Source organism: Herpailurus yagouaroundi, unplaced genomic scaffold (assembly GCF_014898765.1).
Source record: "Herpailurus yagouaroundi ecotype Mexico unplaced genomic scaffold, PumYag 199, whole genome shotgun sequence".
Taxonomy (NCBI): Eukaryota; Metazoa; Chordata; class Mammalia; order Carnivora; family Felidae; genus Herpailurus; species Herpailurus yagouaroundi.
Genome location: NW_024412430.1, coordinates 21,035,682 through 21,048,064, shown reverse-complemented (window position 1 = coordinate 21,048,064; position 12,383 = coordinate 21,035,682). Strand labels below are relative to the sequence as shown.

Here is a 12,383-nt window from a genome sequence, read left to right as displayed (position 1 = left end):
CTCCTCCAACCTCGCCCTGCTCACAACCCTCAACCTTGCCATCCACGCTATCCTGAATCCCTACCCTCACCTGACCCTGACACTCACTGTGACCATCACTGGGATCTTCACCCTGGCCTCACCTTTGCTTTCACAGTGACCCTCAGCCTCACTCTGACCTTGACATTCAAGGTGAGGTCAGGTTCAAGGGCAAGTTTAGAGTATCCTGTGGATGGAGTTGTGGAGGGTCAGTGATCCAGACGTGGGTACAGGCTCAAATTTAAACGGAGCTGAGAGCTTCCAGAAATTAGCTACACTGGAGCTTGGCATCGACAGAAGATGTGGCTGGACAAACAGGCAGAGGACAGATCCCTAAAACATCAGACCTCTCCCTGAAAGCAATGCTGTGTCTATTGTTCTGTATTTCCCCAGAAGCTTGGAGGCAATGCCTGGCAGTGTCACCTGTGCTCAGGGCTGACACGGGTTTAGCCACATGAAGAACAAAATGCACATTTTAAGAGTAAGAGATTGCTAAGGATATGTTTGTTTCTCTGGTCCATTTTTTTTTTTTTTAACGTTTATTTATTTTTTTGGGACAGAGAGAGACAGAGCATGAACGGGGGAGGGGCAGAGAGAGAGGGAGACACAGAAACAGAAACAGGCTCCAGGCTCCGAGCCATCAGCCCAGAGCCCGACGCCGGGCTCGAACTCACGGACCGCGAGATCGTGACCTGGCTGAAGTCGGACGCCACCTGAAGACTGCGCCACCCAGGCGCCCCTCTCTGGTCCATTTTTAACTCTTCCTGAACCAGGACTGCACTGTCTCAACAGGCCCTATGAAAAGTCTTAGGTCTAACAGTGAGTCCTTCCCTGGTTTTTCTCTTCTGCCTTCTCTTAACCCTTCCATTTCTGTGTAGATTATAGAATCAGCTGATCAAAATTTATTAAGCAAGCAAACAAGAGCCAACTGGGCTTAAGTATTCGGATTTACTGAATTAACAAATGACTTCCAAGAATGCCTATCTCCTCACTTGCTCTGTACCTGAGTAAGGAGGTGGCACGTCTGGTCCTGGCTCACCCTTGTCCTCAGGGTAGAGATGCTGGTAAGTGGCTTGACCCCGATCGGTCCCCAACCTGAGCCATCCTGGGGCTTGAATTCTGCCACTGCACCTCCAAATGGGAGCCCCACTGCATGAAGCCCCCAGGACTGGAGGAGCCGTGAATGGAGCCGCATTCCTGGTGACCACAGAGAAACAAGGGCCAGGAAACGATGCCTGCCACCTTGGCCACTTCCCTCGGTAGGAATGGAGGGGGGCTGACACCAGGCAGAACTACCTGGGCTTTTTACAATAAATCTCCAAAGTGAACTAGCTTTCGATGCCTCTGAAAACAAAATCAAACAAAGCTGCCCTCCCACTCATGTTCCCACGTGAGGACACCTTACACTCTCTGCTCCCCTAGATGGCTCCACCAGGGCCATCCCTGACCGGGAAGGCAGGGCCTGCAACCAGCACCATGGCAGCCACAGCCACGGAGCTCATGGTGTCCCTCTGATGGGTCAGTTGGCAGCACGCACATGGGAGGCCAATGGCACCGGCTGTAGGTCCCCTCTGCTGGAGCCGGATGTCCTCATCCCCAGCCTGGGAGCAGACCAGGTGAGGGGTGGACCTAGTGAGGCTGTGTGGAGGCCACAGGAGGTCGGGTCAGGCTCAGCAGAGAAACAAGAAGCCCAGGGGGCTCTGGGGGACAGGACGGCAGGGCGGGCCCAGCGTCAGCCCTCCGGGATGAAGGGCCGAATCAGCTCCGGGTTCAACAGTGACTCTTCGAGAGGCCGGTCCACGTGGAAGTCATGGACGTGGGGGGGGCCCGGGTGGGCCTTGGGGGTGGGTCCCCCTGGGCGCTGGGGAATCGGCAGCTCCGAGGGGTGGGCAGGCAGGGGAGCCGTGAAGAAGTACTGATGCAGGAGGGCCTGCGGGCGGCAATCAAGGGACAGAAGGCAATGAGTCACCTCCCCGTCCCAACCTCAGCTCACCTGCCTCTGAGGGAGGATGGAGCACTGCCCTGCCAAGGCTCGTTCCCACACCTGCTCCACAGCATCTCCACGTGCTCAGCACCTGAACACCGTTACAGGTTCTCGGGAGCCAGCAGGGGGCAGAACACAGAGCCTCCCCGTGAGTCTTCCCCAAGTCAGGGGTATGGGTGACAGACAAGACAGAGGAGAAAGGGACAGGGAGCGTCAGATGACTAGTGCTGTCAGAGCGACTGCGGAGGTTGAGGGGACCAGAGAGGCTGCGGGCCTGCAGAGCAGTGCGGGCGAGCTCCAGGGAGGGGTGCTGGAGCAGAGATCCCAGAGGCGCACAGTTAAGGCCTGAGGACACACAGCAGGCCTGGGGCCCGGGGGCGGGGGGAGAGTGGCCAGGAGGGTCACAGAGGTGATGTCCCCCAGCATGTGATTGCTCGGAGAGGGAGCCACAGGAGAGCCCTGCTGGGGTCTGAGCTGGCCTGCCAGGGGAGGGTGCCCCGAAGAGACACAAGCAGGATCTGAGAGGCAGTGGCGTAGACAGGGAGGCGGGCAGGTGGTCTTGGTCCAGCAGCCTTGGTCCGCTGAGACGGCTCACCAGGGGCCTGCTAGTACTGGGGTGGGCAGGGCACGGGGACGGTGAGGCTGTGGGCACGGGTACACCCGAGAGAGGCTCCCATGTCAGCCCATGGTCCTGCCTCTCCTTCCCAGCCACACAACCCCTTTCCAGGTCCCCCTCGCCAGACCTCTGCTCAACATTTCTCCCTGAAAAACACCTCCCCAAGCTTAAACTGGCACCCCCCCCCCCAAGTCAGTCCCACCTGCCCACCCCCAGGGCCCAGGAAGATGCCAGGCGTGTGCAGATGCAGAGTAAATATCCACTGGAGGGATGAGGCAGCCGGTCACCCACAACCCAGGCGCGCTCTCCGGCAAGGTGGCCATGCCTTCTACTGGGGTCCCCGCCTGCCCGTGGCCCCCCGGGTTCTGGTGCCAGCCTATCACAGGGCCCCTAGTGAGGAGGGTCAGGGAAACGGGGTCACCCTACCTGGGAGGCTGAGATGCGCTGGCGCGGAGGGTAGAGGAGGAACAGCCCCAGCAGGTCCAGGGCCTGGGGAGACGCGTCGGGCAGCACCTCCTCCAGGGGCACAGGCGCCTGCTCCTTGAAGGAGATCTTGTTGTAGTCGGGCAGGTCCGTGATCTCCTACGACCGTGGTCATCAGTCTGTGCGGCCGTGGCCCACCTGCTCACCAGTCATCCCCCCCCACCCCACGTCTCAGGCATGTGTACAAAGTGCCAGTGTGCCGGCAGGAGGGGAGGGACAGGACCCGGCCTCCTGCATCCAGCAGGGCAGGATGGGAGGAGCCGCCAAGAGAGGCCAGTGGTCTGGGGGGAGGGGAGGGGGCCAGGGAGGTGTGGAGCCACAAGAGAAAAGGCACAGAGGGTGGTCCTAGCTGTTGGGGGGAAGGGAAGACACCTGCCCCCACCCGTTCCCCGCTGGGAACCCCGGCAAACCGGCCAGACTTGAGGACTGGGGGTGCCCAGGATTCGAAGCACACAGCAAAGCTGCTCGATGTCATTCTCCCCAGGGAAGAGAGGGGATCCGTTCAACAATTCCCCCAGGATGCAGCCCACAGCCCTGCAGACACAGACCCAGACAGCTCAGAGATCTCCCCACACCAGTTCGATCGCCTCACACTATGACACAGATCTCGCCACACTGCGCCCACACCCCATACTAGGGCCAAGGAACCACAGAATAGCACAGCGGCTTCGTACCTGAGGCTACAGACTCGTAAACAAAACCCACAAGCCTAGAACACAGACCAGGTCCCCCTCTCCAACAGCTCACTGGCCTCAACCCTAGAAAACATAGCAACCCCCTCGGTGGTTCTGAGACTTCTCAGAGCCTCAGTTTCTGGGACACGCAGCCACCGTCTCTCACTCCTCACTTTCTGGGACAGACCTCCAAAACAGCCCCTAAATCTCAAGTGCCTAGGCATGGACAAACCATCCTACCCAAATAAAGCTCAGAGCCTTCACACCCAGGCATATAACCAACCCCTGCCTCCCAGATTAGAGGATCCATGCCTTGAGCCTCAACCACCTCCCTGACTCCAGCCCAGATGCTTCCCGCTCCCATCACACCTGACCCCCACCCAAGTGAAAACTGACCCCAAACTCCTCAGAGACTCCCCAACGAGGGAAAACACCCCCAAGGCAACCTAGAGCTCACAGCACGAAGACGCCCCCAAATGGCTTAGCAACCCCACATTCCCCCGTGCCCAGCCCACAGAAGTCTCACCACAGGTCGACGCCCTGGTCATACTGGCGGGCACCATACAGGAGCTCCGGGGCTCGATACCACCTGGGAGGAGGGGGTGGGCACAGCCAGCTCGCTCGTCTGACGGAGGCTGCCCAGAAAGGTCACCCCCGCCCCACATCAGCCCCACAAGCGATGTCTGAACAGAAGGTCCAGAAGCATCTCAGCCCGGTGAGAAGGTTGGGGCCTGTCCTCTGCCAACTCCTGCCTGGGAACTGGCCCTCCCTACCTGGTGGCCACCTGGTGTGTGTAGAGGCGGCTGCCATCTGGGGAGAAGACCCGGGCCAGGCCAAAGTCTGCTATCTTGAGCTGGCCTGAGGCACTGATGAGCAGGTTGGCCGGTTTCAGGTCCTGAAGACACCAAAGGGGGCATCAGTTCCTCCACACCCCTGGAGGACCTTGGGGCAGGAGGGTGTGGCAGGCTAAGCACCCGGGTCAGCCCAGGCCCCACCCTCTCCAGGGCCACTGAGTCTGTGGTGTGGCCACACCACGGGTCTTGCCCCTCGGACCCCTCTTCAAGGGCTGGCCCGCAGGTCCCGCCGCAGCCCGTGCTGACACTGACCCGATGCACGATGTTGTTGGCGTGGCAGAATGCCACACCCTTGAGCAGCATCTGCAGGTAGCTCTTGACCTGTGCCTGGCCCAGGGGCCTCTGGGCGTGGCGCACCACCTCGGCCAGATCCGACAGCATGAACTCGAAGGCCAGCACAAAGCCTGCGCCGTGCGGGAACACGGCCTTCAGCTGCACCACCTGCGGGCAGGCATCCGGTCAGCCCTGGGACCCACATCACTCAGACCCGCTGGGGGACCCCAGCCCCGCCCCAGACAGAGGACCAGGCGGGTGGGTGATGTGAGACCTGAGCTCAGAACCAGGGATGCGGAACCCCCAGTTGTTCCCCTCTCCAGAGAGAAGATGGTCCCCGTCTAACACTCCACTCACTCACTCGGGGAAGAGGAGGTGGGAAGGTCACCCAGGGCAGTGACTGGGCTTCCCCCCAGCCCAGGAACTGGAAAACCACCTGCAGTGTCCCCCCCTACCCCCTGCCCCTCACTCACACACACACAAACACACACAGGGCACAGGTCTCCTCTGGGCTCCTCTAGGGCCATGAAACCCCAGCACCAGGAGAGCTGGACACATGTCACATACACTTCCCAAAGGACCACGGGTCAGCGGGGCCAGGCTGCACAACACGGAGCAGGAGCAAGGCCTGGCAGGGCCTGTGCTGTGCTCACAGCACAGGGAGACAGACAACTGAGCGAGCCAACGGCTGGGGTGTCCCGGTTCTGACGAGGACAGACAGAGTAAATAGGGCGAGGGGAGTCGGTAAGGCAGGGATGCGGGAAGGAGCACAGACAGAGGAGCACCAAGCACAAAGCCCTGGGGGCAGAGGGGACAGTGAGGCGGCAGGAGGGACACGGGCATGTAGGGTCCTTTACGGGAAGGACGTTTGCCCTGTGCTGAGGCCCGGATGGTACCCGTCACAGGGGACGCTTCAGAGGTCATGTAGGATGAAGAGGGGCTGCCGCTCTCAGCGTGAAGAAAAGCCAGTGGGCTTTTCCAGCAGGGAAGTGAAGGGTTTCATCCACACTTTTGGACGGTGGGGAGGGGAGCACCAGCAAGGAAACGGCGTGGTCATTCGGGTCGGAGAGGAGGGCAGTGTGGGCTCCACGCTGGGGCATCTGAAGGTGGGACCTCCAGGGCTGCTGACTCACAGGTGGAGGGCCCGTGTCACCCTCCCATGTATGGGCTGTGTGTGCAAGCCCGTGGACCTTTTTTTGGTTTAATTTTCTTAATGTTTGTTTATTTTTGAGGGGAGGGGGAGGAGCAGAGAGATGGAGACAGAGGGTCTGAAGTAGGCTCTAAGCTGAGAGCAGCAAGCCCGTACGTGGGGCTTGAACTCACAAACCGTGAGATCACAACCTGAGCGAAGTCAGACACTCAACCGACTGAGCCACCCAGGTGCCCTGAGCCCGTGGACTTTTATTGCTGGTTTTCAGACTTTGAAGATAGCACCCAATCATTCCCCAGGTCACACACATATACTCAAACACACAGAATTATAAAGAAAAAACAACAGAAGAAAAACCCTATCACCTACAATCAAACTTACAGCACATTCTAGCCGACTTTACAACAGACAGGGTACGTACAATCCCACACTCACATATAGGCACACATGTTTGTACAAAACTAGGGCGCATAGTTTATGTGTTTTACAAGCAGTTTACAAAGTGCTTCTGTTACATAGCCAACATGTCATGGACATCTCCAGAGGATAACAGGCAAGTCAGAGCACGACAGGATACACCAGTCACCTCCCAGGGATGAGAGATGGCACCGTGAAGAGCAACGGGGCTGGGGGGAAGTGCCCCTCCTCGCGTGCCCACAGCGCCTCCCAGCCCCACGGACCAAGCCACGTGGGCCCTGCAGCCTCTGTCCATCTCCCCTGCAGCACTTAAATCCTCAGAAGTCCGCTCGGGGCCAACGCCCAGCACAGGGTAGGGCCCATGAGAGGACCGAAGGTTAGAACGTCCTCGATCAGACCCTGACCAAAGCCTCCAGGGACCAGCCGAGCGCCCACAAGCTGGCAGAGGGGAGATCCTGAAATGGGCCTGGCTGAGCAGCGGAGAACTCAGAATGACAAATACCTGAAACAGTTAACCCAGCCTGTGACCAGAACAGAAGCTCAATGGGTGGCAGTGATCGTTATCATTAAAAATCACTAAATGCTTTATGGAAAGAAGTCAGTGAAGAAGAGAATGAGGAAGGGAAGAAAATCAGTGGGTAAGAGGGATGAGTGAGCAGTGAAGTCGGTGGGTGGATGAGGTGGACAAGGGAAGGAGAGGCCCTCCAACCCCAGCCCCACTCACGTGCTGATTGTCCTCGATCTCCTGCAGGGCTTTGATCTCCCGCAAGGCCTGGTTGGGGATGCCATCCTCCAGCCGCCGCAGGGCCACTTTCTTGAGGGCCACGATCTCCCCAGTCTGTGCAGGACAGAACGCAGACACTGCCACCCATCCCAGGCTGGGAGAGGGGCCACGGGGACGGGAAAGGCGCCACCTGGGTGGGACGCAGAGGCCCAGGGGCCTCGTGGGGTGGGAAGGGAGGGAAATCAGGTACAGCCCGGGACCAGCTGTCCCAGCGCCGCGCAAACAGCTAAGAGGCTTTCAGGCCACGCTCCTCGGGCACTCGCGGCATAGCTGCTGTGGCCTCGCGGGTGGGTGGGAAGCTTGCAACCCGGACGGCCCCCACTGATGGGGGCCAAAGTGGTGGGCGCACACCACGAAGCGGGGCGAGGAGGCAGGCGCAGCGGTGCACACGCGGGCAGGGGAAACGGTGGCGGGGGGTGGGGGGGAGCGTCCCCCGGCCAGGAACGGCTGCAGGCGCAGATCCCACGGCCCCGCTCACCTCCACGTGCTTGGCCTTGAAGACGATGCCGTGCGCGCCCTCCCCGATGCGGCCCAGGATGCAGTACTGGTCCATGCAGACCCTCCGCACGCCCCGCCCCTCCCCGCTGGAGCGACGCGGTTGCCTAGCAACGGGCTGCTTCCGGGAGCCGGACCGGGCGGCCGACCGGAGCTGGGGACGGTGTCCGGGCGTCGTCTGCGCCTTCGCCGGTTCCCCGCGGTCCGGCCGCAGCGCGCTTCATTCGGGGGAAGCCATCGTGCGCGGAGGGCCCCAGCGCCGGGGCGGGGAAACAATGGCGGACGGCTTCCCCTGCCCGCAGCTTCTGGACGCCACGTGACGTGCGACGCCAGGGACGCAGAGGGGGCGGGGCCGCGTGGTCGTGATAGGCGGGGCGGGGGCGGGGCTACGCGTCGGGGGCGGGGACTCCTGGTGACTGGGCGGGACCAACTCCTCCCCCGCCGGCCAGGGTTCCCCATCTGTAGCTGGAGATGCCAGCTTCGAGCTTACTCAGGAGTCAGTGAGGAAGGGAGCCCGGTTCAGGACCAAGTTGTGGAAGGAGCATCAACGGGGCCTCCCTTCTGGACGGTCAGCTGGGACCTTTTAAAAAGTTCGAACTCTGACCAGGAAGCCCAAGTCTAAGGCTTCTCATGAGGAAACATCAGGAGGAAATTGCAGTGAGCGATTTTAAAGAAGTGTATACAAAGGATTTTGACAAAAACACAAGTTGCGAGGTTAAACTTCGGAAAAGATGCGCGATTTCACCACGATAAAATAAATGCGAAATAATCTACAATTTTCCACCTATCAAATGGCTAAAGATCCCAGATCTAAAAGGCCATTAGTCAGGGGCCCCTGGGTGGTTCAGTCGGTTAGGTGTCTGACTTCGGCTCAGGCCATGATCTCGCGGTTCGTGGGTTCGGCCCCCGGTTGGGCTCTGTGCTGACAGCTCAGAACCTGGAGCCTGCTTGGGATTCTGTGTCTCCGTCTTTCTGCCCCTACCCCACTCGTGCTCTGTCTCTTTGTCTCTGTCTCTCTCTCTCTCAAAGGTAAATAAACATTTAAAAAATTAAATAATAATAATAAATAAATAAAAGGCCAGGGCTATGGGAAAACAGGAACTCTTACCCTTTGCTTGTGGGAGTGTAATTTGGTGATGCTGATCAAATGACAGATGCATATCCCCTTGGACCCAGCAAGTCCACTTCTAGAAATTCCCCCAACAGATGTACCGCACACATGTAAAACAGCATGTGCAAAGTTACTCATTGTAGCATTATTGGAACAGCAAAAACTGGAAACGTTCCAGATGTCCATCAGTAGGAGACTAAGTGGCGGTATACCCTTCCAATGGAATATGTGGCCTCAAAAATGAATGACGATGCTTGTTTACGTGCAGTAATAGGAAGACTTCTAACATACATTGTTTAGCTAAAAAAGGCAAGATGCAGAACAGAACATACAGTGTGCCACTAGCTATGTAAAGAAAAACATGTAACTAATGCTTGTTCGTCCATTATAAGGTTTCTGCAAAGATACTCAAGATTTCATGACTGCGGTTACCTGGTGGAGGGACTGGAAGGATTGGTAGGAGGTGAACTTTTCACTGGGCCTTTTTGTATTCTTTCAGTTTTGAACCATATCATTTATTGATTTTCAAAAAATGTTTTCTGGCTCAGAAGTTCAGTTCCACTTTTCTTTTAACAATTGCAGACGAATACCTTGATCTCCAAAGATGTTCATGCTGTTTGATGATAGCAGAGGCCGTGGCAGATGGTAAATAAGTAATGGGAGTGACTTAGAATGGAATATACCTTATAGCTATGACAAAGGGTGAGGATAAATACAGTGTGGCATGGGAAAAGGATGGTTTTCAAAAAATAGGACAGAGTCATTTGAAAAGTCATATGAAGAAAAAAATGTACATTGACTCAAACCTCACACCATACACACAAATTCATTCCAGGTGTACTGCAAAACTAAATATGAAATGTAAGCAATGAAGCTTGTAGATGAAAACAAAATACCTTAATGACTTTGGGTTAGGTAAAAATTTTATTTGTTTACTTATTAGCAGTTTTTCACTTCATTATTGCTCAAAGTCCATGGTCTACATCATTCTTGGTGTACATTCTATGAATTTAGACAAATGCATAATGACACGTACCCACCATTATGGCATTATATTATAGTATATAGTTTCACTGCCCTAGAAATCCCCTGAGTTCATCCTACTCCTATCCTTTCCCCTCACCCCTGGCAAGCACCAAACTTTTTACTGTTCTACAGTTTAGGCTTTTCCAGAAGGTCACGGAGTTGGAATCACACAGTATGTAGCCTTTTCAGAGTGGCTTCTTTCGCTCGGTAATATGCATTTAATTTTCCTTTATGTCTTTATGTCTTTTCATGGTTTGATAGCTCAATTTTTATTTTGTTATTTCAAAATTATTTTAATTTAGAAATACAAAACATCTGGAGGAAAAAAATCATAGAAAAACCCAAAACATACAGGCAAATTTTTACTCCATGAGCTTCTTCAATTCTCACTTGTTTACCAATCCCCAAGATGAAAAACTCTTCTTAAAAGATATTCAGCCACCAACAATGATGTTATTGATAGGAATATGCATCGATTTCACAAAAAAAAGCCAATGAATCCTATTATAGCATATCTTATTGCTGTTGCCATGACAATCTTCTGGAATTCTTTGCTGTCGGGTGTAGTGCATCTTTTAACCAGTCAAATTGAGCCCTTCACAAACTGGCGACTTGGCTTTATGCACTCCATTACCTGATCCATGGTGCCTGCCTGCCAACACCTCAGTTGCCAAGGACATGTACACAAAAGTGGACGAGCTCATCTCTTTTTAGCACGTCAGTAATATCCCATCGTCGGGATAGACCAAGGTTTACTTATCCAATCACCTACTGAAGGAAACCTATGTTGCTTTCAGGTTCTGGAAATTATGGAATAAAGTTGCTATAAATATCCATCTGCAGGTGTGGTATAGACATGAGATTCCCAGTCCTTTGGGTAGACGCCAAAACAGGAGAACAGTTGCTGAATTGAATGGTAAGAGTATGTTTTTTTGTTTTTAAATTTTTTTTAACGTTTATTTATTTTTGAGGCAGAGAGAGACAGAGCATGAACGGGGGAGGGGCAGAGAGAGAGGGAGACACAGAACCGGAAGCAGGCTCCAGGCTCCGAGCCATCAGCCCAGAGCCCGACGCGGGGCTCGAACTCACGGACCGCGAGATCGTGACCCGAGCCAAAGTCGGCCGCTTAACCGACTGAGCCACTCAGGCGCCCCTAATTTCTAGAGTTTCAAAAATGTTGTTTCTGACCATTTTTTCCAGGTTTCCTGTTGCTCTTGTGTTGGAGAGAAGTTTTGGAGGGCCTGATGAGTAAGCACAGTGGAAGCAGGAAGGCAAGTCTTTCCTCCTCCGTGCTCCAGCATGGTCCACTGGCAGAGATTCATACCTATCATGACAGGAGGGAAAGGAAAGGGCCAGATCAGCTGTCCACTGTCCGGAACAGGCAAGAAGGGTGAATGTGAAGCTGAGAAGCAACAAACTGACAAATCGGCAGAAGCTGTGTGGCTACAGAAGGGGACAAAGTAGCTTGATTTCAAAACAGTGAAGATGTGGCAAAAATCCCACAATCTTATCACTCAAAAAACAGTGCTATCGTTCTTTTACATTTATGAAATTTTGTACTAACTAGGAGTATGTATTTCATGCGTATGTATAACACATTATAGGAGATACAACAGTTAAATGGACATTTTAAGCAATTAGGATACAGTACATCATTTACATAATATTATTCATATACTGTAACATGGTTTTCTTTTCTGGATGACAGAAATTTCACAGCTATTAATTGATTTGCCTAGAGCACCATAGCTGGGTTTACAGGGTTTTTTTTCTTGTAATTTTACCATTCACTCACCTGCTACTATCTAAGGGGAATGGACAACCAAAGGGAGGAACTTGTTATTTCCAGCTGAGGAACTGGAGATAGTTCTATGAGGAAGGTGATAGAATTGACTTGCATTTGAAGGGGGGCTTTACATGCCGTGGGATAATTTGAAGAAAGATTAAAGAGCCCAGGTGTGGGGGTACAGGGTCTCAAGGTGGGCTGGGAGGTGACGGGGTAATCAAGTGTGTGGGTAAGGAATGGAAGGAAACTGAGAAACTGGTGATAGAACCAGGTGTCTAAGACTGTGACCTCCTTGGAAGGAATGTAGACTTCTTCACCTTGTAGGGGAGGCAACATGGCCCCCACCTATCTGACGTTTTCAGCTGGGGCTCTTTAACATAAAGACAGGTTAGCAAGAGAAAAACATTATATAGTGCAAGCAGCGAACATCGCATAGAGAAACCTCAAAAAAGTAACTCAAAAGCAGTCTGGCTTAGCACTCCAACTTCTGTACCATCTTCAATGAACAATATAAATTTGCAGAGAAATGATAAGACAAGGGAGGATTTTAGGCTCCAAAGGCAGCAAACTGTGGGAAGGTAGAAACACGGAAGGAAACTACTGACATAAGGTTTTCTGCAGATTCCTCTGGTGCCATCACTGGCCTGATAAGTCTGACTCCAGTAAAGGAGAATTTATTTCCTGCTTTTAGGCAGTAAAGAGAGAGCTTTTT

General features: G+C 54.2%; 1 protein-coding gene and 1 pseudogene across 2 annotated transcripts; both read right to left on the bottom strand.

Annotated features, from left to right (window-relative positions):
- Positions 1-1,208: 1,208 nt before the first annotated feature.
- Positions 1,209-8,069, bottom strand: CDK20 (cyclin dependent kinase 20). Of its 2 annotated transcripts, none has more exons than XM_040449558.1 (8): positions 7,732-8,067; positions 7,194-7,307; positions 4,882-5,070; positions 4,549-4,670; positions 4,302-4,364; positions 3,512-3,635; positions 3,045-3,200; positions 1,209-1,948 (listed from the first exon to the last, which is right to left on the bottom strand). In XM_040449558.1, exons 1-8 carry the CDS (start codon positions 7,804-7,806, stop codon positions 1,751-1,753), a joined length of 1,041 nt encoding a protein of 346 aa, XP_040305492.1. In that variant the 5' UTR covers positions 7,807-8,067; the 3' UTR covers positions 1,209-1,750. The 2 variants fall into 2 exon arrangements, with proteins under 2 accessions (XP_040305492.1, XP_040305493.1); XM_040449559.1 differs by lacking the exon at positions 1,209-1,948 and adding an exon at positions 1,959-2,613 and having other exon boundaries at positions 7,732-8,069.
- A 2,181-nt stretch (positions 8,070-10,250) lies between these two features.
- LOC121013579 (protein transport protein Sec61 subunit gamma-like) lies at positions 10,251-10,687 on the bottom strand (annotated as a pseudogene).
- Between the last annotated feature and the right edge of the window lie 1,696 nt (positions 10,688-12,383).

Bases quoted from the DNA above. Each gene is read 5' to 3' on its own strand.
- CDK20 (XM_040449558.1), bottom strand. From the start codon at position 7,806: ATGGACCAGTACTGCATCCTGGGCCGCATCGGGGAGGGCGCGCACGGC. The intron at 4,671-4,881 runs GTCAGTGTCAGC...TGGTGTCTTCAG, and splicing joins CCAACAACATCGTGCATCGG to GACCTGAAACCGGCCAACCT. The intron at 4,365-4,548 runs GTAGGGAGGGCC...CCCTCCTCCCAG, and splicing joins ACACACCAGGTGGCCACCAG to GTGGTATCGAGCCCCGGAGC.